Raw genomic sequence first — 22,974 nt, 5'->3', positions numbered from 1 at the left:
TGAAGCAACAGTTCCTCTGGAGACCAGAGGCCCTGAATTCTGTGCACTCTGTGGTGCGCTCCCCACCTCATTGCCAAATGGTCGGTGACCAGACACAACGAGGGGTGTGGTTTGGAGAAGGCGACCCCTGCACATACCATTTGGGGGTCGAGCCATCACTGAAGAGACTTGAGAACCCACAGTGGAAGTGTGACTACCATCTAGGCTGTGTCTGCTCGGTTGATACCCGGATGCTAGCCAAGCCTGGAGAGGTGTGAGTCTGAGCCTCGTGTGTTGCGCCACATACATGCAGGACGCTGTGCCCAAGGAGTTTCAAGCAATTCCTTGCCATGGCTGTAGGAAGCCATCTGAGGTCTTGTATGATGTTGTGTATAACCTGAAAGTGGGACTGATGTAGGAACGCTCTGGCCTGCCTCAAGTCTAGCACCACCCCTATGAACTCTATTCTCTGAGTAGGGGTGAGCGTTGACTTTTGAGTGTTTAACAGGAGGCCCAGTGTGTCGAAAGTGATCTTATCAGGCTGACCGGTTGATCCACTTGTGTCCTGAAATGGCCCTTCACTAACCAGTCGTCGAGGTATGGAAATACCTGAACTTGACTTTTCCACAGGAAGGCGGCCATGACTGACATGCATTTGGTGAACACCCAAGATGCCGATGACAGGCCGAATGGGAGTACTGCAAATTGGTATGTCTCTCCACCACTACAAACCTTAGGAAGTGCCTGTGAAGTGGGATTATCGAAATGTGGAAGTATGCGTCCTTCAAGTCAAGGATGGCGTACCAATCTCCTGGATCCAGGAATAGGATAATGGTGGCCAAAGAGATCATACAAAACTTTAGTTTCTTCATGAACCTGTTGAGGTTGCGCAGGTCCAAGATGGGACTGAGGCTCCCCTTTGCTTTCGGTATTAGGAAATACTGGGAGTAGAACCCCTTGCCTCTGAGCTCCAGTGGAACCTCCTTTATAGCTCATGACAGTAGGAGGGTTCGTATATCCTGTACAAGGAGTTGCTCGTGAGAAGGGTTCCTGAAGAAGGTGGAGGGGGCGAGAAGAATTGGAGAGACTATCCCATTTCTACTGGGCGAAGGACCCAACAGTACGAGGTGATTTGGGACCATGCCTGGTAGAAATGTGATAGACGTGCCAAAAAGGGGAAAGAAGGATGTAGTACTTGGGTTGGTATGTCACCCCCGGGCACATCGTCAGAAGGCCTGCCTGGGGCCCAGTGGTTGCCTGGACAACCCAGACGCCTGGTTGTTCGGAGGTTGGGGCTGGCGACACTGGTTGTGATTTCTGCCCTGCCTGCAATTGTGGTCCTGACACCGCCAGGGCATACCCTGAGGCCTAAAGTGTCTACGCTGGGTGATTGGCGTGTGCAGCCCCAGAGATCTCAGAGTGACTCGGGAGTCTTTCAAGCTATGCAGCTTCGAGTCTGTTTTCTCTCAGAACAGCATGGCACCTTTGAATGGGAGATCTTGTATAGTTTGTTGGGCCTCTGTGGGGAGGCCTGAGGCATGCAGCCAGGAGCAACGTCGCATTGCGATGCCTGAGGACATGGTGCGAGTGGCCAAGTCTGCTGAATTCAGTGCGGCCTGCAGTGATGTCCTGGCCACAGCCTTACCCTCATCCACCAGGGCCAAAAATTTGGACTTGGAACCCACCGGGAAAAGGTCCGAAAATTTGGACATTGCATCCCACGATTTAAAATTGTAGTGGCTAAGGATCACCTGCTGATTTGTGATGCAAAGCTGGAGCCCTCTGCTGGAGTACATCTTCCTCCCGAAGAGATCCAGAGTCTTCCAGTCCTTAGCTCGAGGAGTAGGCTCCTGCTGCCCTTGCCTCTCCCTCGTGTTAAACACCGCCACCACCACCGAGTCTGGCGGGGGATGAGAAAATAGGTATTTGTAACCCTTGGAGGGCATGAAATATTTTCTTTTGACCCCCTTCACTGTGGGAGTCAGAGAGGTAGGAGTTTGCCACAAAGTTCGGGGGAAGTGCCACCCTGGTGGGGCCCAACAGGGATAAAATGTGCACCACCAGGTCTGACACTTTGGTGACCTCCTCTATCTGGATGCCCAGATTCCTCAAGAGTTGCAGGTGGGCTCTGCTGTCAGGTGGGGGAGGGCCCGAGGAGGTTCCTGCCACCATCTCGTCGGGTGAAGATGATGAGCAGGCCCATGCTAGGGAGGGTCCCTCCTGCCCGTCTGGCTCCGCAAAGCAGCCTCTGTTGTCTGCCGCTGCCCCCATCGCAGTGCTGGCCACTGTGCCGCCCACCGTTGTGGCGGTGCCAGGCATGGTGCCAGTGGCAGCGCTGCACTGGCAGCGGTAGCCGATGCCCGTGAGGGGACCCTAGTCCTGGACACAGCCCTTCCCTCAGATGCAACCAAGGAGTGCCTGGAGATGGACCCCTGCGACTGATGGTACGCCCATGGGGTCCAAAAAGGCCACTGCGCCGGCATTTGCGCTGGCACCTGCCATTGCACTGGCCATGGCACCGGAGGGAAAATCTGTACCATATTCGCAGTCAGAGTTTCGCCAACTCCTGTGCCGGCTCCTTCGGGACGCATAGGAGCCTGCCTCAGAATTGGACTCCGAGGAGTTCAAACGTGGTGACCAAGATGGCGCCGTGCCCGTCAGTGCTGGGGAGATGGAGAGCAGTGCCGCATCATTCCTGCTTTCCCCCTAGACTGCACCAGTGCCGGGGGCTTCGGGACCGGTGCCCTCTCACATTGGTCAGGAGAGTGCAGACCCGTCAGGGCTATGAGATCCCTGTCCACCTCGAAGGTCTCCAGCATGGAGGGAAGGTCTACGTCCTCCACTTGGCCCTCCTCAAGAGGCACCGGACTTGACAGGCCCCGCTGTGGGCCCGGAATCGACTGTGCCAGCTGCTGTGCATGTGGGGAGGAGTGGCCTGGCACAGGTTGCACTCCTTTAGGTGGCTCACACTCTGACGCTCGAGAGGGGGAGTGCCCTGTCCATCTTCTTTTGTGGCACAGATGACTGAAAGCAGTGCTGAGATTCCACCCGGGAAGCAGTCTTCAGTGTCGGGGAGTGCCAGTGCCGAGGGTGTCTGACCCCAGCATCCTTCCTTGGTGCCACGTCCTGGATTGGAGCTGGTGCGCTGCACACCAATGCCGACGAGCCCAGTGCTGTGTCCATGGGGCTTGATTCTGGCTGTGGCCACAGAGCTGCTTCCGTCAGCAGCAGCTTCAGCTTGTGGTCCCTTTCCTTCTCGCTTCCGGGGTGGAAATTCTTACAAATTTTGCACCTGTCCGCTTGATGGGACTCTCCCAGGCACTTCAGACAAGCCGTGTGTAGGTCACCCTTTGGCATCGGCTTCTGGCAGGCCCCACGTGATTTAAATCCCTGGGACCGAGGCATACCCCAGCCCAGGGACAGGGAAGGGAAACGGGGGGAAAACCCCTGGTAACAAGGGTTCAACTAGTCTAAACTAATATTGAAAAACTATTTTTAACTATTTACAGAAATATATGTACAACAAGCAAACTACAGGATTGCATGTTTGGACGACAGAAGAAACGCTCCAACGACCGTCACTGGCGGTAAGAAGGAAATGGAGAGGTGGTGGGTCGGCAGCGCCCTATATGTGGCGCCATGAATGCACGACTCCATGGGGCTCCATAACCAACCCGATGAGTACTGCTAGGGGAAAAACCTTCTGGCGACTGCATGCGGCGCGCACACACCTAATTGGAATTGACATGAGCAAGCACTCAAAGAAGAACCAATCTTCATGCAACATCTGTTCCACGTCTGGCATATGATTCTATGAGAGACATGTATTTCCAGTGCTGACACTCAGATTTCATTAAACAGAAGCCATACTGCTGTATATTTCATTGGATTAATCTTTTGAATGCTAAGTCACAACACAGAACTAATATTTTGTTGAGGTCCAAGGAGCTGGACTAGCTGTTTCACTGTTTTAGCCAAGTGTTTAATGATAGACAAGACTTCACGCAGGGGCATTATGTATACACAAGTCATGATGGTTCCAAATGGGACTTGTGTGAGTAAAACCTCTGGCTTCATTAATAAATATTAAATGCCACAAATAGAAAAATTTAACAAAATTACTCACAAAATAGCAATTATTCAGGCAGTATATCAGGAATGAACATATATTTTTCTGTTGGCTAAGAACACGAGTAACTTTATATGCAGTTTCACAGCCCCTCGTACAGGTGCAAAATACTGCAGGCTGAGTCATCACATGTCCACAGAGAGACATGAATTCTAGGAAGAAACTTGCCAGGTCAGAAAACCCAAAAGTAAATAAGGTAAAAATAGCAATTCTGGGAAGCACTGAGACAATGCAGCTTATCAAGAATAAAGTCTAGATGAAAAATAAAGTTTTATAACCAAGACTAACATCAGAGATACATCAGTACTGCAGACAATAATTAGGAATATACTCACCAGTTTCTCTCTACTGACTATCAGTAACCCCCGGGCTCCATTGATCTGAGCAAGCCTGACTTTCTCATAGAAGGTGCAGTTCCCCCGCATCACCATAGGGATTCTGTTATGAAATCCCCCATCTGGTACATCAGAAGGAGAACACAAGACAGACGCTGTTTGATCCTGAAGCGGCAAGAGGGACTGGAGAGGAAGAAACATTAGTTGAAAAGTAAGAATCACTAGTTGAAAAACCAAGAGCAGAAACTATAGGAAAAAAATATCACTCTTAATTTCTTTATATTAAGCAAGAATTGCCATGTACAAAAACAAACAAACATACAAACAATCCACCCCACCACCACTCCTCCCTCCCCCACACAACTCCAGGATCTAAGGAACAGGCACAAATATCTGAATTTAAGTTGTAATAAAACAACACTTATACAGACGCTCCCCCCCCAGATTATGCAAACCCGACTTACGCAAATCCGCATTTATAGAAAAAATTCCCTAAACTAAAAAGTTGGGGAGCACCTGTATTAGAATGATGTCAAGGTTACTTTGAACATTCAAGTCAGGAAACGAAAGTCAGAGTTCTCACAGTAGCATGAACTCTGACATGCTGCCCATCTTATCTTGTATTACAGACAGTACTATTAGCACAACCTATAGTTAACATTGCCCAACACTTAATATTATAAGACCCTATTTTCAGTTGCTTATAGCTTGGTCAATCTTTAAAAATTTGGTCTGAAATTTTCCAAAGTGAGCATCTGCCCCAGGCTGATTTTTTTTTTGGAAAGTTACAGTTAAAATAGTTCAGCTGTTTCCAAGAACAAGACTGGGGAGAAATGTTTTGCCAATGTTAAAAAAAAGAATCATACAATTGTTTTATTGAGAAACCTTAGCAATACCATGCTTGATGCAGGGAACTGACATTTTGCAAGGGGGAAGGGGTCGGCCTGGTGTCAGCATTGTGCTGTTTACCATTCCCATGCAAATTTGCCCAAACTTGGACAAGTTGTAAACTTTTGAAAAATCTCAGTCTGCACATTCTCAGTACAGACTTTTGAGAGCTAAGAAGCTAAATTATCCAATGATTGCATCTGTACTGAAGCTCCATCCCAGGGATTCAAGGCCTGAGCAAGACTTTCCCTGTAATTCAGGGTGGATAAAAACTAATTTCTACTGTGTGAAGGACTCAATGGTCTGAGGTGATTTGGGACCACGCCTGGTAGAAATCGGATAGGTGTGCAGAAAAGGGGAAAGAAGGATCCGGTTTACAGGTTGGTATGTTGCCTTTGGACGCATCTTCAAAAAGGTCTGCTTAGGGCAAGGGCAGTTTTGGTTTCTGGGTCGCCTGTGATTATGGTCCTGTCAAGACTGCCCCTGGTACGGTCGTGACATGGGCTGAGGCCTAAAATTGTTTATGCTGGGTGGCAGGAGTGTGCAGTCCCAGTGATCTCAGAGTGGCTCGGGAGTCTTTTAAGCTTTGGAGTCTCAAGTCAGTCTTTTCTGAGAATAGTGTAGTGCCCTCAAACAGGAGATCCTGGATTGTCTGTTGTACCTCCCTGGGGAGGCCCGAGGCCTGCAGCCAGGAGCAACGGCACATTGTGATGCCTGAGGACATGGCTCGCGTTGCAGAGTACACCGAGTCCTCATCCACCAGAGCTGAGAATTCAGACTTAGAGTCCAGTGGGACAAGGTCCAAGAATTTGGACATTGCATCCCATGATTTAAAGTTATATCGGCTCAGGATCACCTGCTGGTTTGCAATTCAAAGCTGGAGCCGTCTGGTGGAGTATATCTTCCTCCCAAAGAGGTCCAGTTTCTTTGTGTCACTAGCTCAAGGGGTAGGCTCCTGCTGCCTTGCCTCTCCCTCTCATTAACAGCCACAACCACCACCGAGTCTGGTGGGAGTGGGGAGTGAACAAATATTCGTAGCCCTTGGAGGGCACAAAGTATTTCCTATTGACACCGTTAGCTGTAGGAACCCGAGGCGCCGGCATTTGCCAGAGGGTCTTTGTGTTCTTCTGAATAGTTTTAATCGGGGAAGAGCCAGCTGTGACGGGTTTGGTCACAGAACGCCCCTTGGGACTGTCACCTGATGTGCTGAAATCACCTCTGAGCCCATTTTCCCTAATGGCTCGGGATTCCAGAGCCCTGCCTTGTTGAGTCAGACACGCTAGCCAGCTGCAACACAGACCAAGGTCTGAACCACGCCCCCAAAGCTGCAGGCTTTAACTGAAAACCACTTGGCAGGTTACCTATTTCCAGCACCCAGACACCCAGTTTTCAATGGGATCCAAACCCCAAATAAATCTGTTTTACTCTGTATAAAGCTTATGCAGGGTGAACTCATGAATTGTCCGCCTTCTAGAATACTGATAGAGAGATATGCACAGCTGTTTGCTCCCCCAGGTACTAATCACTTACTCTGGGTTTGCTACTAAACAAAAGTGATTTTATTTAGTAAATCCTACTTTTTATAAGTAATAACAGACAGAACAAAATAAGTTACCAAGCAAAATAAAACAAAACATGCAAGTCTAAGCATAATACATTAAGAAACTGAATACAGATAAATCTCACCCTCAAAGATGTTGCAATAAGCTTCTTTCACAGACTAGACTTCTTCCTAGTCTGGGCCCAATCCTTTACCCTGGTACAGTCCTTGTTAGTTCCAGCTTAGGTGGTAACTAGGGGATTTCTCATGACTGGCAGCCCCCTTTGTTCTGTTCCATCCCCTTTTATAGCTTTGGCCCAAGGCGGGAACCCTTTGTCTCTCTGGATCCCCACCCTTCCTTCTAAATGGAAAAGCACCAGGATTCCGGTAACCTGTGACATGGTCACATGTCCTGTGAGACTTCATTCTTCCAGGGCTGGCCCACAAGTACCCAGGGAGGTTTGCAAATAAACAGAGCCATTTACAACCAATTGTCCTAGTCAATGGGAGTCAATGGGAGCCATGAAGCTTCCAAACCACCATTAATGGCCCACACTTTGCATAATTACAATAGGACTTCAGAGTTATACTTCATATTTCTAGCTTCAGATACATACATACATACATACATACAAATAGGATGAACACACTCAGTAGATTATAAGCTTTGTAATGATAACTTACAAGAGACCTTTTGCATAAAGCATATTCCAGTTACCTTATATTCACACTCAAGCGTATTTCCATAGAACATTATGGAGTGCAACGTCACACCACCCTGGTGGGCCCTGCTGGGAATAAAATGTCCACCATTGGGCCTGACACCTCGGTGACCTCTTCCATCTTTATTCCAAGATTCTGAGCGACACACCTCAAGAGTTCAAGGTGGGCCCTGCTGTCGGGAGGGGGAGGCCCTGAGGACGCTCCTACCACCACCTCGTCTGATGACGATGAGGAACCCCAAACCAGGGAGGGTCCTCCTGCCCATCTGACTCTTCTAACTGCTGCGGCTCCACCCCCAAATTGGTGTCCCCTCGGTGCCGGTCGTGGCGCCGGCCACGGTGCCTTCCGCGGCATTGATTGTAGTGCCCATGGTAGACACAGTGTCGGGCGCAGTGCCAGTGCCGGTGCTGCTGTTGGTGTCGGACATGGTACCAGTGGTGGTGCTAGTAGTCGTAGCAGTGACTGAAGCCCGAGAGAGATCCCTGGCCCTAGACGCAGTCCTTCTCTCTGATGCAACCAAGAAGGAGCGCCCAGAGACGGACCCCTGGGACTGATGGTAAGGCCACGGGGTCCAGAAAGGCCACTGTGCCGGGATCTGGGCTGGTACCTGCCATTGAGCCAGCCACAGCACCGGGGGGGAAGGTCTGTGTCATCCCCACAGTCTGAGAGTGCCGGCAGCTACGGTGCCGGCTCCTCTGGGACACACAGGAGTCTGCCTCCGATTTGGACTCCAAGGACTCTGATCACTGATCACATGGAGGCACCGTATCTGTTGGTGCCGGGGAGATGGAGATCAGTGCCAAGTCATAGCAGGCTTGCCCTTGGACTGCAGCAGTGGCCTTTGTGGTGCCTGGAGCCTCGGGGCCAGTGCACTCTTACCCTGATTGGGAGAGTGCGGACTGGTCAAGGTTATAAAGGTCCCGGGCCGCCTCGAAAGTCTCCAGCGTGGAGGGAAGATCCAAATCGTCCACCCGGGTCTCCTCTGGTGGTACCAGACTCAATGGCCCCTGCCGCTGGCCTGAGTTGATAGTGCCAGCTGTTGAGCAGGAGGGGAGGTGTGGCCCAGCACAGGTCGCCCTCCCTTGGGTGGCTCTCGTTCTGCGGCTCCCTGTCCATCTTCCTATGCTTCTTCCTTGGCACAGGAGACAGATCGGTGCGGCGATTGCTCCCACGCTGTGGACTTTGGTGCTAAGGAGTGCTGGTGCCGAGGGTCTCTGACCCCAGAGTCCTTCCTCGGTGCCATGTCCCAGATCAAAGCCAGTGTGCTGCGCATCAATACCGAGGAGCTGGGCGCCGTGTCCATGGGGCTCAACTCGGACTGAGGGCACAGAGCTGCTTCCATTAGCAGCAGCTTCAGCCTGTGGGCCCTCTTTTTTCATGTGGGGGCAAAAACTCCTACAGATTTTACACCTGTCCGTTCAATGGGACTCCCCCAGGAACTTTAGACAAGCCGTGTGTGGGTCACCCTTGGACATAAGCTTTTAGCAAACCCCACACGGTTTAAACCCCTGTGTCCAAGCATGCCCAGGAGCGGGAAGGGGAAATGGCGGGTAGGGGGAGAAGAGAACTTCCCCCCACACACACAGTAACCCAAGTTCAGATAGCTAAACGAACTATAAAAACTTAAAAAAACAAACAAAACAAAAAAAACAAAAAAAAAACCACCACTATCTTTTAACAATTTACAGAGACTCTATGTTAGAGGATTGCTTGTGAAGACAAGAGACAAAACATCCCAATGATTGTCACTGGCGGTAAGAAGGAACTGGAGAGGTGGCGGGTTGGCAGGGCCCTATATGCAGCACCATGAAGGCGCGACTCCAGGGGGCTCCACAGCCGACCCAACCAGTGCTGCTAGGGGAAAAACCTTCCGGCCACTGTGCACACAGCGTGCACACACAACTAATTGGAATCAGTATGAGCAAGCAATTGAAGTAGTGGTGTTGTTTAGAAGCCCAAGAAAGGGGCTAGAATTTAAAGGGCTCAAGGACGAGGTTGAAGACCCTAGAGAGGGCCAACCATTTGTTGAACTTTGTTACCACTGGAAGGGGAATGAACGCGAGAGGTGACCTGGCTGGAGGGCAGGGTCAGTGAGAACTACTGAGGATAAAGATCGTCAGGGAGGAAGCTCTGGGGGATGCCCCACAGTTTGAAGATCACTGCTTTCGACTGTGTGAGACTTGGCCAGAGGGCTGAGCCACTGGAAATCCTGATGAGGTTAACAACCGACAGGGGGCACTGGGAGAAAGAGTGAGTGCAGGTTCGCACCTGATCAATAGGAGGCGCTCATGAGAGGTGAGTGCACACCATCATACATCCTTTATAATTTGACCTAGTTTCTACTTCTTGTATGACTCTTTTTTGAGTTTTGGGTCACTGAACATCTCTTGGTTTAAGTGAGGGTGGCCTCTTGCCATACTTCCTATCTTTCCTACACACAAAGGCTCTTGTGCCCTTAATAATGCCTCTTTAAAAAACTGCCAACTCTCTTTTTCCATTAGACTTGCTTCCAATGGGCTCTCACCTACCAATTCTCTCAGTTTGCTAAAGTCTGCCTTCTTGAAGTCCACGGTCTTTATTCTGCTGTTTTCCCTCCTACCATTCCTTAGAACCACAAACTCTATCATTTCATGGTCATCTTCACCCAAGCTGCCTTCCACCTTCAGATTCTCAGCTAGTTCCTCCCTGTCAGAATCAAATCCAGAATAGCCTCTCTCCTAGTTGTTTTCTCCACCGTCTGTAATAAAAAATTGTCTCCAATGCATTCCAAGAACTTGTTAGATAATCTGTGCCTTGCTATGTTATTTTCCCAACAAGTTCTGGGTAGCAGAAGTCCCCCATCACTACCAAGTCCTGTGTTTTGGATGTTTCCATACAAGGAGATTAAAAAGACTGGAACTTTTCAACTTGGAAAAGAGACGACTAAGGGGGAATATGATAGAGGTCTATAAAATCATGACTGGTGTGGGGAAAGTAAATAAGGAAGTGTTATTTACTCCTTTTCATACAATAAGAACTAGGGGTCACCAAGTGAAATTAATAAGCAGCAGGTTTAAAACAAACAAAAGGAAGTATTTCTTCACACAGTGCACAGTCAGCCTTGCCGAGGATGTTGTGAAGGCCAAGACTATAACAGGGTTCAGAAAAGAACTAGATAAATTCATGGATGATAGGTCCATCAATGGCTATTAGCCAGGATGGGCAGGGATGGTTTCCTTAACCTCTGTTTGCCAGAAGATGGGAATGGGCGACGGGATGGATCACTTTATGATTACCTGTTCTGTTCATTCCCTCTGAAACACCTAGCATTGGTCACTGTCGGAAGGCAGGATACTGGGCTAGATGACCTTTGGTCTGACCGTTCTTACGTTTTTATTCACTAGTTCTTCCTGTTATTCCCCATACTTCTTGCATTAGTATACAGACATCTAAGATGTTCATTAGATTTTCCCCCTTGTATTCCCTCTTGTCTCTCCTTTGTCCATGCTGCAACTTCCCATGTTCCCCAGAGATTCTGACCCTGCACCCACAGGGCTCTATATTTTGAATTTACTTGTGGGCTTTTGTCTCCTGCCCCCATCGAACCTAGTTTAAAGGCCACCTCACTAAGCTTGCCAGTCTGTATCCAAAGATACTCTTCCCCTTCCTTGACAGGTGGGCCTAATCTCAGCAGACCACCTTCTCAGAACAAGATCCCATGGTTGAGGAAACCAAAGTCCTCCTGGAGACACTATCCAGGTACCCATGTATTTACCTCCAGGATGTATAAGTCTCTGCCTAGACCCCTACCCTTGACCAGAAGGATCAATGAGAACACAACCTGTGCTCCCAGCTCCTTCAAGCTCATTCCCATAGCCCTGTAGTCACTTCTGATCTGCTCATGGTCATATCTTGTAGCTCCATTAGTGCCCACTGTGGCAGAGCCCCAGTGGGTCCTGTGCTTCTAGGCGGTATATGCTAGCCTCAGTGGCTCACTGTGACCCTCCATGTAGCCCTTCTCTCTCTAGGGCCAAGGTTACAGTCTACTGAGCCCTTTTCAACATAGGCCAGCAAGGAGGTTAGTGAGAGAACTCCCACAGTCTCTGTTGTCCCTAGGGGCTTGTTTTAGAACAGTTTAGCCTCCTGTCCTGACAGGGGCCTGACTTCCCCTCCCAGGAGGTGTTCCTGTAGTGGTGGGTTGGGGGGAACCTGGGCCCGCCCTCTACTCCGGGTTCCGGCCCAGGGACACTAATGGTAGCAGCTGTTGGCAGCGGGTAATAAACCTTGCCGCCAAAGACAGAGCAGCCACCGCCGAAATGCCGCCAAAGACCGTCAGCAACTGAAGGACCCGCCGCCGAAGACCCAGACGGGTGAGTGTAAAAAACCCCCCCCAAAACGCCCAGAACAAAATATCTTATTTCGGTTGGGACGCGGGACAAACGCCTCAAAATCGGGACATCTGGTCACCCTACTTAACATGTACACAAGCATTTGCAAAAGTCATCCAATAAGAGAATGGAAACTATTCCAACCAAATCACTGGTGGGATTAGACCAGATGGGTTTTATTCTGACCTGCATGATGATCATCTTAATGCCCAAAAGCATGAGATTTGCTTATCTTTATTTTAAGATTGGAAAGTTGCAAGTAATATTGCTCATAAAGATGTATTTTTTATTTTGGATTTCAACATATGGATATAGAGAGACAAGTTCTTCAGGTCTGAAGAAGAGCTCAGTGTAAACTTGAAAAATGGTCTCTCTCATCAACAGAAGTTGGTCCAATAAAAGATATTGCCTCACCCAACTTGTCTCTCTAATATCCTGAGACCGACACTGCTACAACACCAACACTGAATACAATATATGGACATAGACAGAAAAGGATGCCTATTCCAGTTTTAAGTATCATCATGGATAATTAAAAATACAATTTAACTCAAACAAGACCAGCAGTAACAAAACTGGTGACCTTTCTCCACAGACAATGGACAACCTCTAAACCAGTGGTCTCCAACCTTTTTAGGCTCAAGATCACTTTTTGAATTTAAGTGCAACCCAGGATCTACCCCATCCCTTCCCCAAGGCCCCGTCCCTTCCCCAAAGCCCTGCCCCGCTCACTCCATCCCCCCTCCCTCTGTTCGGAGTGTGGGAGGGGGCTCTGGGCTGAGTCTGGGGCAGAGGGTTGGAGTGCAGGAGGGGGTGAGGGGTGCAAGCTCTGGGAGGGAGTTTGAGTGCAGGAGAGGGTGCAGGCTCTGGGCTGAGGCAGAGTGTTGGGGTGCAGGAGAGGGTGCAGGGTGCGGGCTCTGGCCTGGGACAGAGAGTTGAGGTGAAGGAGAGGGTGCGGGCTCTGGGAGGGAGTTTGGGTGTTGGAAGGGGCTCTGGGCTAGGGCAGAGTGTTGAGGTGCAGGAGGGAGTATGGGGTGCTGTGTCTGGGAGGGGACTCAGGGCTGGGGGTTGGGTTGTGGGCTCCCTGCCTGTCCTGGCCCCACGCCACTCCTGGAAGGGGCCAACGCGCCCCTGTGGGGGCAGGAGTCTCTGTGTGCTGCTCCTGCCTGCAAGCACCACCCGCGCAGCTCCCATTGGCCGGGAACGGGGAACTGCGACCAATGGGAGCTGCGGGGGTGGTGCCTGCAGAGAGGGGCAGCATACAAAGCCACTTGCTCCTCCCCCCGACACCATGGGGGTGTGCTGGCTGCTTCCGGGAGCGGCGTCTGGCCAGGGCAGGCAGGGACGTGCCTTGCACCACCGGACTTTTAGCAACCTGAGATTGCAATCGCGATCTACGGGTTGGTGACCACTGCTTTAAACCCTAACCTCCCCAATAAAACGCCTCTCACTCTTATCCAGATCCATAACCACAGCCTTACTGTGTGCACTAAAGGTCAACAGATTTGGACTATTATGGGCCACGTGGGTGGGTGAATTCCAAAGTCAAGACACCCTCAGAGAAAGGGCCTCACCCTCCAAGCAGCTCTCTTCCTTCTATACCAAGGGAGCTATAGCACAAGCATCTCCACTGATTTAAAGTGTGGCAACGTAACATACAGAGAGCAGTGTCTCAGGTAGACAGACCACATTCCATTTAGGGACTATTAGGATATATAATAAAACATACGGACCTTAACTCCTTCCAGAAACCCATGGGAAGCCAATATAGATTTCAAAGCACTGGTTTTCTTGCACCCATGGTGAGACACCACTTAACAAGCAGATCTTCCACCTTCTGCACCAGCTTCAGGGCTGATAAGGTGCAGCACCATGTAGAGTATAGTGCAATACTCTAATCTTGAAATGCCCGTCACTGCTGCTATACAAGCCAACAAACTTGACTGACACACTCAAAAAGGCCCAGAAAACTTTTACTAGTTGTTTCCATCATCACTATCTCAGTCTTCTGTGGACTGAGCCTCAGTCAACTAGCCTCAAAACTTTTAAAAAATGACATTAGGCCCTCATGTGAGGTGTGACAATAGCAATGAACTGGGACCCATTTTAGCTGTATAACACAGAATAAAGTGATTAATTTTTAAGCATGTCCCAATCAATGTCACAAAGTCCTGCTTACAAGTTGTGCTCTCCCCACAGACTACAGCTCCCAGCATGCAATGCTTCCTTGAACCAAGCAGCCCACTCAGTCCGAGGTGGAGTAATGCATTCTGGGACTCAGTCTACATGAAGCCACACTTTCAAACTGAAGAAAAAGATGGATGCAATCTTCCCATTTTATGCAAATTGTGTGCAGCCCTCGGGTTCCTGACGAGTGCAGCCCTTAATTTGGGCACCCCTGGCTTATATATAAGAGCCAACGTGCAATGTCCTGTAATCAGACAACATTAAGAGTGAATGCAGTGTGTCAAGGTGGAATGGGGTAACTTTCAGTGTCCTTGAGAACAATGAGAATCTGAATTAAAGACCCTTCTGAAAGAAAGCTATTACCCTGACAAAGAAACCACACCACTAAAGAAGCAGAGTAGCGTAATTAAATTTTTTTATTAAAGTTAATTTCAAACATTAACTTTAATAAAAATTTTAAAATCCTCTTTCCTGCTAATCTCCACAGTAAGCTTTGACCAAATATTTTAATTTGGGGTCTCAGATCGAATATAACTGACTAGAAAAAACAACTATGAGTGCAGCTCAGAGGACTGGAAGAAAGCAGCAAGAACTTCAAGCCTACAGGAAATGAGATCTAGATCACAATAGACTATCTAAGAAAGCATTACCTAAATGAGATGGTTGCCATTGCTGAACAAACAAGCAGACAAAATTCAACGTTGGTAAGCGCAAAATTGGAAAAAATAATCTCAACTATATAAACACACAATGATGGGTTCTAAATGATCTGTTACCACCCAAGAGAGAGATCTTGAGGCACCGGGATAATTCTCTGAAACTTCTGTTCAATGTGCAGCATCAGCAGTCAAGGGAGGAACTATTAGAAAACAGATAGGAAATAAGACAGAAAATATCATAATGCCACTATATGAATCCCTGGTGTGCCCATGAGTCCAGTTCTGGTCACCCCATCTCAAAAAGAACAAAACAGAACTGGAAAAGGTTCACTGAAGGGAAAAAAGATGATCAAGAGTATGGACCAGCTTCCATACAAGGAGAGATTAAAAAAAAAGATTATGGCTGGTCAGCTTAGAAAAGAGACAACTAAAGGGGGATATGATAGAGGTCTACAAAATCATGAATGGTCTAGAAAAAAAGTGAATAGAGAAGTATTATTTATCCTTTCACACAATACAAAAACCAGGGGTCATTCGATGAAATTAATAGGCAACAGATTTAATACAAACAAAAGGAAGTACTTTTTCCACACAACTAACCTGTGGAACTCAATACCAGCGGATGTTGTGATGGCCAAAAGTATATCAGGGTTCAAAAAAGAACTGGGTAAGTTCATGGAGGATAGATCTATCAATGGCTATCGGTCAGGGACACAACCCTGAGCTCAGAGCAACCCTAAACCTTTGAATACCAGAAGCTGGGAGTGAAAGACAGGGGTGGATCACTCCATAATTGCTCTGTTCTGTACACTCCCCCAGAAGCTCTGATATGGGCCACTGTCAGAGATTGAATACTGGGCAAGATGGACCATGATTTGACCCACTACGTCAGCTCTTATGTTATCTATGTTCTAATGAAGTTACCTTTAAGAATTTTTCAGAACATTAATAAATCAAATTACAATAAGACTGCAACATATTGCACAATAACATGAAATCCCCAAACAAATCTCAAAGCTGCTTTCTCAGTATTCCAGGGTTAAAAATGAGTAGTTCAAAAGATTACAAAATTAACGCCTTAATGAAATACAGTATTTGTGTAACCAGTCTTATGTAACTTTGTTGCAAAAAACTGCACATTTCTTTCTTGAAGCAGGTTCAATGCAGATTGCCATTGATTTCAACAACAGCTTTGCCAAACCACTACAACCCTAACTCTGAGCAGACACTTCTTTCCTAGGCCTGCCTCCTTCATAGCTGTATGCTGGTGGTGTGATATAAATGAATGCAGACTAAGCAGCATGTAAACTTATTGCACAGCATGATATAAAAGAATGAGCACAAGTTTGGGAGTCAGGAGCCCCCAAGTTCCAACTCTGCCACTTACTTGTTATCCCCATTGTATAGATGGATGCACAGCATTTGCTGTACACAACTCACAGGAAATGTGTGGGTATTATCATCTGTACAACCCTTTGAATCCATCTAGCACCAGACAAGTGCTAAGTAATATTTCCATATGTGAACAAAATGAGAATTTGGACGTAGGTCCCAAACGATGAAAGATTCATTCTCTAATTATGCATTATGTCAAGCAACCCTAGATATTCACATATTTATGCTGCTCTGTGCCATTTTTGAAAATGGAATTATTCCCACAATACCTAAAAAAATAAAGAAAAATACCTAATCAAGGTACACAACAACAGAATCTGGAATATACTCCCAGAACTCTGCCCATTATTATCACCTTCACTGAGTATTGCAGACACTGGGAGAAGCACATTAACTATACCCAGAGCATAGCACAGAAATGTATATTTCAGTGACAAATGTATATTTCATGTCACAAAACCAAAAATATTTTCTTTTTCCACCTTGCTCTGTTGTGTGGGACATGATGTCCATTTCTGTATTAGTTTAGTTATATTTTAAGACTCCCAGGAACCAGCCTTTGTTTAAAGAAAAAAATTAATGTATTTCCAGGGCTTGAAAAAATTACCCAATACTTATTAGCCCAACTGCTAAGCCTACTAGATAGATGGAAAAATATTGTTACTACCACACCTCCTTACAATTTAAAGAGTAAAACAGTTAAATATTGTATTTAATTGTAACATATAAAACAACTATTTAGTATCAATTAAAAAAAACCTCACTAAGTCTCTTGGTGTGGTTATACCTTCCCTTTCCTTCCCCGCCTCCCTTTCCTTCTCACCCCCACCCTCGTCCTCTTTTCCCCAAATAGTTTACGTAGATTGTTTCAGTGCTTCCTCTTCTCTTTCTTCCCCTCTCCACTCCCCTATATCCCCCAATCTTTTCCTAAACTGTGTTTCCTACTTTTTTTCCTGTACTTTCTCTCGCGCGTCTCCCTACAAAAATATTAATATCACAATCTCTCTAAACCTACTAGCCAAAATGCAGTATGAAAGATCATGTGGGAAATCAAGTGCTTGCCATGCCCCTTCTCCCCAAAGCTGTTAGGAAAAGCAATTCCCACCAAGGTGTTGTCCTTGGATCCCACTCAGGATCTCCATACTCTACAGCATCTGAGTAGCAGGTGTACAATAAATTTTAGAGCCTCTCTCAGTTCCCGCCTGCCACCCCAGAGATGCCTGGCAGTTGTGATGGTGGGGAGGAAGTTTCCATTAATCTATTCCTCCTCCAGCCTCCATTTTTGTACTTTAATCTCAAGCATTGCTCATAGCTTTTCTCAACGAGCACTGTGAAACTGACCCAATTCTCAGCCTAAAGCTGCTCATAGGTCTAAATAAAGCAGTAAAACCGGACAAGACGGATCTGTTTTCTCTTTACTGCACCTTAGCAGAACAACGTGATTCTGAAAAGACATTAGAATTCTTTGTCTAAACATTAGGGAGTATCATTAGTATACAGTATCTGTTTATATTCAATTCACATAAACAAGGTTATCTTTGCAGAAATAAGAACTAAACACCTTACTTGCCAGGGGTGAGTGCCATTTTCAGTTTTATTAAAGAGCTCTGGTGGTACAAAGGAAGGTTATTTTACAAGACTGGTACACTGGTTAACTTCAACTTCTGATTTGTTTTTGGAAAAGTGGATGGTGGCTAAATCATTAGTTTGCTAGAGATTACCTGTGGAAATGTACATAAAGCAAAGAATATTTTTGAAATCAAACACCCTAGTCATTGCTAGCCTGACCAGAACCAGATGAGACTTAACGGGCTCCCTAAAATATGGAAGTCTGTGAACTATGTTCCTCTCTCCTTGCTTGATTTAGGTACTTACAGCTTTTCCCAGGTCATGCGGCAAGTGGGCCCACTGAGAGTTGAAGAGGATACAGTAGTCCTTTCCTTTACTGCTCCCCTTCTCCGAAAGAACATGTACCATGCCATACTCGCAACACACCTGAAAACATAAAACATTTTGTTGGGGTTTCATTAAAAACAATGAAATATCAAGGCCCTAAAATTGAGACACCCTCTAATGAAGTTGCTTTGTAATAATTCACAAACAAAAACTAGACTGAATGAAAAACCCAGTTTAAAGATGATAAGAAATGTTGACATTAAGGAATCATCATGTTTCCCATAATTCCCCTTTCCCTTTCAAATAGATTATGGGTAGCACAGAATAACATATACTGATTATTTAACAGTAAAATATAAAATGAAGAATTATTAACGGTAAAATTAAAAAGCTTTGTTAACTATATTTTAATGATTTAGAATTATGTATAGTGATTGAGTACAGATGAGGTAACACTTATGCCAGCAAGGACTTGGCCTAAGTACGGGCTAATTTGTTCAAAATGATATTGCTGACAACATTGTGTTGGAAGATGTAAGTAAGGGATACACAAACATGTAATGATAAATAACCACACACACATCCCTTCTGGGAAGACACAGGGATGGTTGACACAAAAACAACAGGATCGAGAAATTGCAGAACCAGCAGGAAAAATACAGAAGTTGGGCAATTGAAGCTTGAATATGAATAATGTACAAGTTACCTAAAATCCAAAGGATTGATGTGCTAAAAGCCAGTTGGATAAAGATTAAGTAATCTGTAATGTAGAAATGTATATAAGACCTAAGTGAACATGGGTCCAAACTGGAGAAACACTGGACCAGAAACTGAAGTACAGGACTGCAGGACCAGACCAAGGAATCAGAGATGGTGACAACTATCATGGAAGATGGAAGAACTTGCTGGTGTCCTGGAACGTGGTAAATTGGGCACATTTACCAAGTCTGTCTTGTCTGTTATTATTTGTCTGGCATAAATGTATGTCCAGACACTATAAGGGACAATAATTCTGTCTGAAATTGTATAAATAAAGGAGAAAACTGATTAAGCCTAAATTGGGTGGACTTGTGACTCAGTTTCTCAGCTTTTACCATCAGCAATTTAATTAAGGACAATGACTATTTCTGAAGATAAAAGGTAAGTTTGGGTCGTATCGAGCAGAGTAGAACATAGACACACCACTTTTCGCTTATGATGAAAAGGAACCTATCAAGCAGAAAGCTGAAGAGATTACTTGGTTTCAATATCTTTGATTATGGTGACATGGAACTTTCAATCCTCTCACTTGCACTGTTCAATAACGGCTTCTGATGTGGTTTAGCAGACTATCTAAGGCGCCTGTTAAGTCAGAAATGCAATAAGTTCTCTCACACATCAATTACTTTCAGGTCATCATATCTGTCTAGATCATACAAATTCTGTACCATATAGTCACTACATTTAACAAAAAAGTTACATTTCACAATATTACGTTATTAGGGAATTTTCAAGACAAATGTATAGAAACAAGAGACATCCTAAAAATCTGTTTCACCAAATCTGCCACAGTAACAGAAATGAGAAAGATAAGAGGTTTTTTTAAAAAATTATTATTAAATGAGTACAAAATAAAACCTCTCCCCTTTCTTGATTGGCTACCTTACACGTCAAACCTGAGCAATCCCCTTGGATACTGTTGCATACTCCAATGTGTGACACATGCTTCAAAAATGAGTTCAATACCAGTAGCCTTAGCAGAAAGAAGAATTACGGACCCTGGACTTCAGAAAAGCAGACTGACTCCCTCAGGGAACTAATGGGCAGGATCCCCTGGGAGAATAACATGAGGGGGAAAGGAGTCCAAGAGAGCTGGCTATATTTTAAAGAATCCTTATTGAGGTTGCAGGAAAAAAACATCCCCATGTGTAGAAAGAATAGTAAATATGGCAGGCAACCAACTTGGCTTAACAGTGAAATCTCCTTGCTGATCTTAAATGCAAAAAAGAAGCTTACAAGAAGTGGAAGATTGGACAAATGACCAGGGAGGAGTATAAAAATATTGCTCAGGCATGCAGGAGTGAAATCAGGAAGGCCAAATCACACTTGGAGTTGCAGCTAGCAAGAGATGTTAATAGTAACAAGAAGGGTTTCTTCAGGTATGTTAGCAACAAGAAGTCAGTCAAGGAAAGTGTGGGCCCCTTACTGAATGAGGGAGGCAACCTAGTGACCGAGGATGTGGAAAAAGCTCATGTACTCAATGATTTTTTTGCCTCTGTCTTCACAAACAAGGTCAGCTCCCAGACTGCTGCACTGGGCAGCACAGTATGGGGAGGAGGTGACCAGCCCTCTGTGGAGAAAGAAGTGGTTCAGGACTATTTAGAAAAACTGGACGAGCACAAGTCCATGGGACCAGATGCGCTGCATCCGAGAGTGCTAAAGGAGTTGGCGGATGTGATTGCCGAGCCATTGGCCATTATCTTTGAAAACTCCCGAACGACTGGAAAAAGGCTAATGTAGTGCCCATCTTTAAAAAAGGGAAAGAGGAGGATCAGGGGAACTAAAGGCCAGTCAGCCTCACTTCAGTCCCTGGAAAAATCATGGAGCAGGTCCTCAAGGAATCAATTCTGAAGCACTTAGAGGAGAGGAAAGTGATCAGGAACAGTCAGCATGGATTCACCAAGGGCAAGTCATGCCTGACTAACTTAATTGCCTTCTATGAGGAGATAACTGGGTCTGTGGATGAGGGGAAAGCAGTGGATGTGTTATTCCTTGACTTTAGCAAAGCTTTTGATACGGTCTCCCACTTTAACTGCCAGCAAGTTAAAGGGCTGGACGAATGGACTGTAAGGTGGATAGAAAGATAGAAAGCTGGCTAGATCGTCGGGCTCAACGGGTAGTGATCAATGGCTCCATGTCTAGTTGGCAGCCGGTTTCAAGCGGGGTGCCCCAAGGGTCGGTTTTGTGTAATATCTTTATTAATGATCTGGAGGATTATGTGGATTGCACTCTCAGCAAGTTTGCAGAGGACACTAAACTGGGAGGAGTGGTAGATACACTGGAAGGTAGGGATAGGATACAGAGGGACCTAGACAAATTAGAGGATTAGGCCAAAAGAAATCTGATGAGGTTCAACAAGGACAAGTGCAGAGTCCTGCACTTAGGAAGGAAGAATCCCATTCACTGTTACAGACTAGGGACCGAATGGCTAGGAAGCAGTTCTACAGAAAAGGACCTAGGGGTTACAGTGGACGAGAAGCTGGATATGAGACAACAGTGTGCCCTTGTTGCCAAGAAGGCGAATGACATTTAGGGCTGCATAAGTAGGGGCATTGCCAGCAGATCGAGGGACGTGATCGTTCCCCTCTATTCAACATCGGTGAGGCCTCATCTGGAGTACTGTGCCCAGTTTTGGGCCCCACACTACCAGAAGGATGTGGAAAAATTGGAAAGAGTCCAGTGGAGGGCAACAAAAATGATTAGGGGTCCGGAGCACATAACTTATGAGGAGAGGCTGAGGGAACTGGGATTGTTTAGTCTCCAGAAGAGAAGAATGAGGGGGGATTTGATAGCTGCTTTCAACTACCTGAAAGGGGGTTCCAAAGAGGATGGATCTAGACTGTTCTCAGTGGTAGCAGATGACAGAACAAGGAGTAATGGTCTCAAGTTGCAGTGGGGGAGTTTAGGTTGGATATTAGGAAAAACTTTTTCACTAGGAGGGTAGTGAAGCACTGGAATGGGTTACCTAGGGTGGTGGTGGTGGAATCTCCTTCCTTAGAGGTTTTTAAGGTCAGGCTTGACAAAGCCCTGGCTGGGATGATTTAATTGGGAATTGGTCCTGCTTTGAGCAGGGTGTTGGACTACATGACCTCCTGAGGTCCCTTCCAACCCTGATATTCTATTCTATGATTCTATAAATTGGGATAGAGAAAGGAAGATGGCGGCAACTAGAAATACAAAGAAAAAGGAGGGAGCTTTGCAAAGATAAAGACTTATTTTTATCTGGTTCAAATGGTTGTACAGCCAATCTAGAACTGTTTGAAAAATGTTGATTCAAATGACATTTTGTTTCAAAACCTTTTAATCTATCAGAAAGATGATTTTGTTTTGTTTTATTTTTTTGTTTTGGTGAGTATGACCATAATAGCATCCCAATGCGAGAGGGCAAAGGGGATGACTGGTATCTGGTAGTAAGTTTCAAGTGGCCTGACCAATAATAACATACTGATCATTGCTGTGTGATGTGTGTAAGGAGGACAAATTCAAAATTAGAAACGTATTGGAAATTATTGTTTTAAAGTGTGTCTGCCAAGCAGGGCTGAAGTTATTACACTCTAGCCAAAGGAATGTGGTTCCGCTACTTGAAGGTATTTCCAAGGTACATTAGGAGACAATGGGAATGCAATTTACATAAAAGGTAAACAGATCCATCAAGACAACAAGAGGAGAAGATAATCATTCAGAATCAGGACAGGGGAAGGAGATTGTAGGAAAAAGCAATTTGCATTATAGCAAACACCAGCAGGGAAGAAATCAGTATCAAACTTCCTTCACCAGGAGACTCCATTGAGCCTTCCTCACAGCTTGAATGAACTTTACTTTGGACATTGTGGAAGACCTGATAAGAGGGGTGGTCAGCCATCTTTCTGAAAGGTAGTGTGATAAGAATCTTACTTTGAAACAAGATTGTAGTTTTGTTAAGATTTAGTCTCTAGAAAACATTTTTTCACTTTTATTTGCTTGTAAACATTTCTGACTCTTATCCTTTAGACATAAACTCACTTGACATCCTATTTTCTTTTGTTAATAAACTTGTTTTACTTTTAATCTAAACCAAGCCAGTGCTGTGTTTTAGTGACAGTGATAAGCTGTGCATTTTGTCTGTTTAGAGGCGCAA

At 46.0% G+C, this 22,974-nt stretch overlaps 1 protein-coding gene across 2 annotated transcripts in view; it reads right to left on the bottom strand.

Annotated features, from left to right (window-relative positions):
- SPPL2B (signal peptide peptidase like 2B) overlaps positions 1–22,974 on the bottom strand; it is a 96,708-nt gene that overhangs the window by 46,246 nt on the left and 27,488 nt on the right. For both annotated transcript variants that reach the window (XM_005309308.5, XM_005309307.5), the window contains exons 2-3: positions 18,078–18,197; positions 4,444–4,626 (exon numbers count right to left, since the gene is read on the bottom strand). In XM_005309308.5, coding sequence (XP_005309365.1) covers positions 4,444–4,626; positions 18,078–18,197 — 303 coding nt within the window. The remainder of the gene's footprint in view (positions 1–4,443; positions 4,627–18,077; positions 18,198–22,974) is intronic.

The sequence above is a fragment of the Chrysemys picta genome, chromosome 25 (genome assembly GCF_011386835.1).
Source record: "Chrysemys picta bellii isolate R12L10 chromosome 25, ASM1138683v2, whole genome shotgun sequence".
NCBI classification, from domain to species: domain Eukaryota; kingdom Metazoa; phylum Chordata; order Testudines; family Emydidae; genus Chrysemys; species Chrysemys picta.
This window is presented reverse-complemented; position numbering and strand designations above follow the sequence as displayed.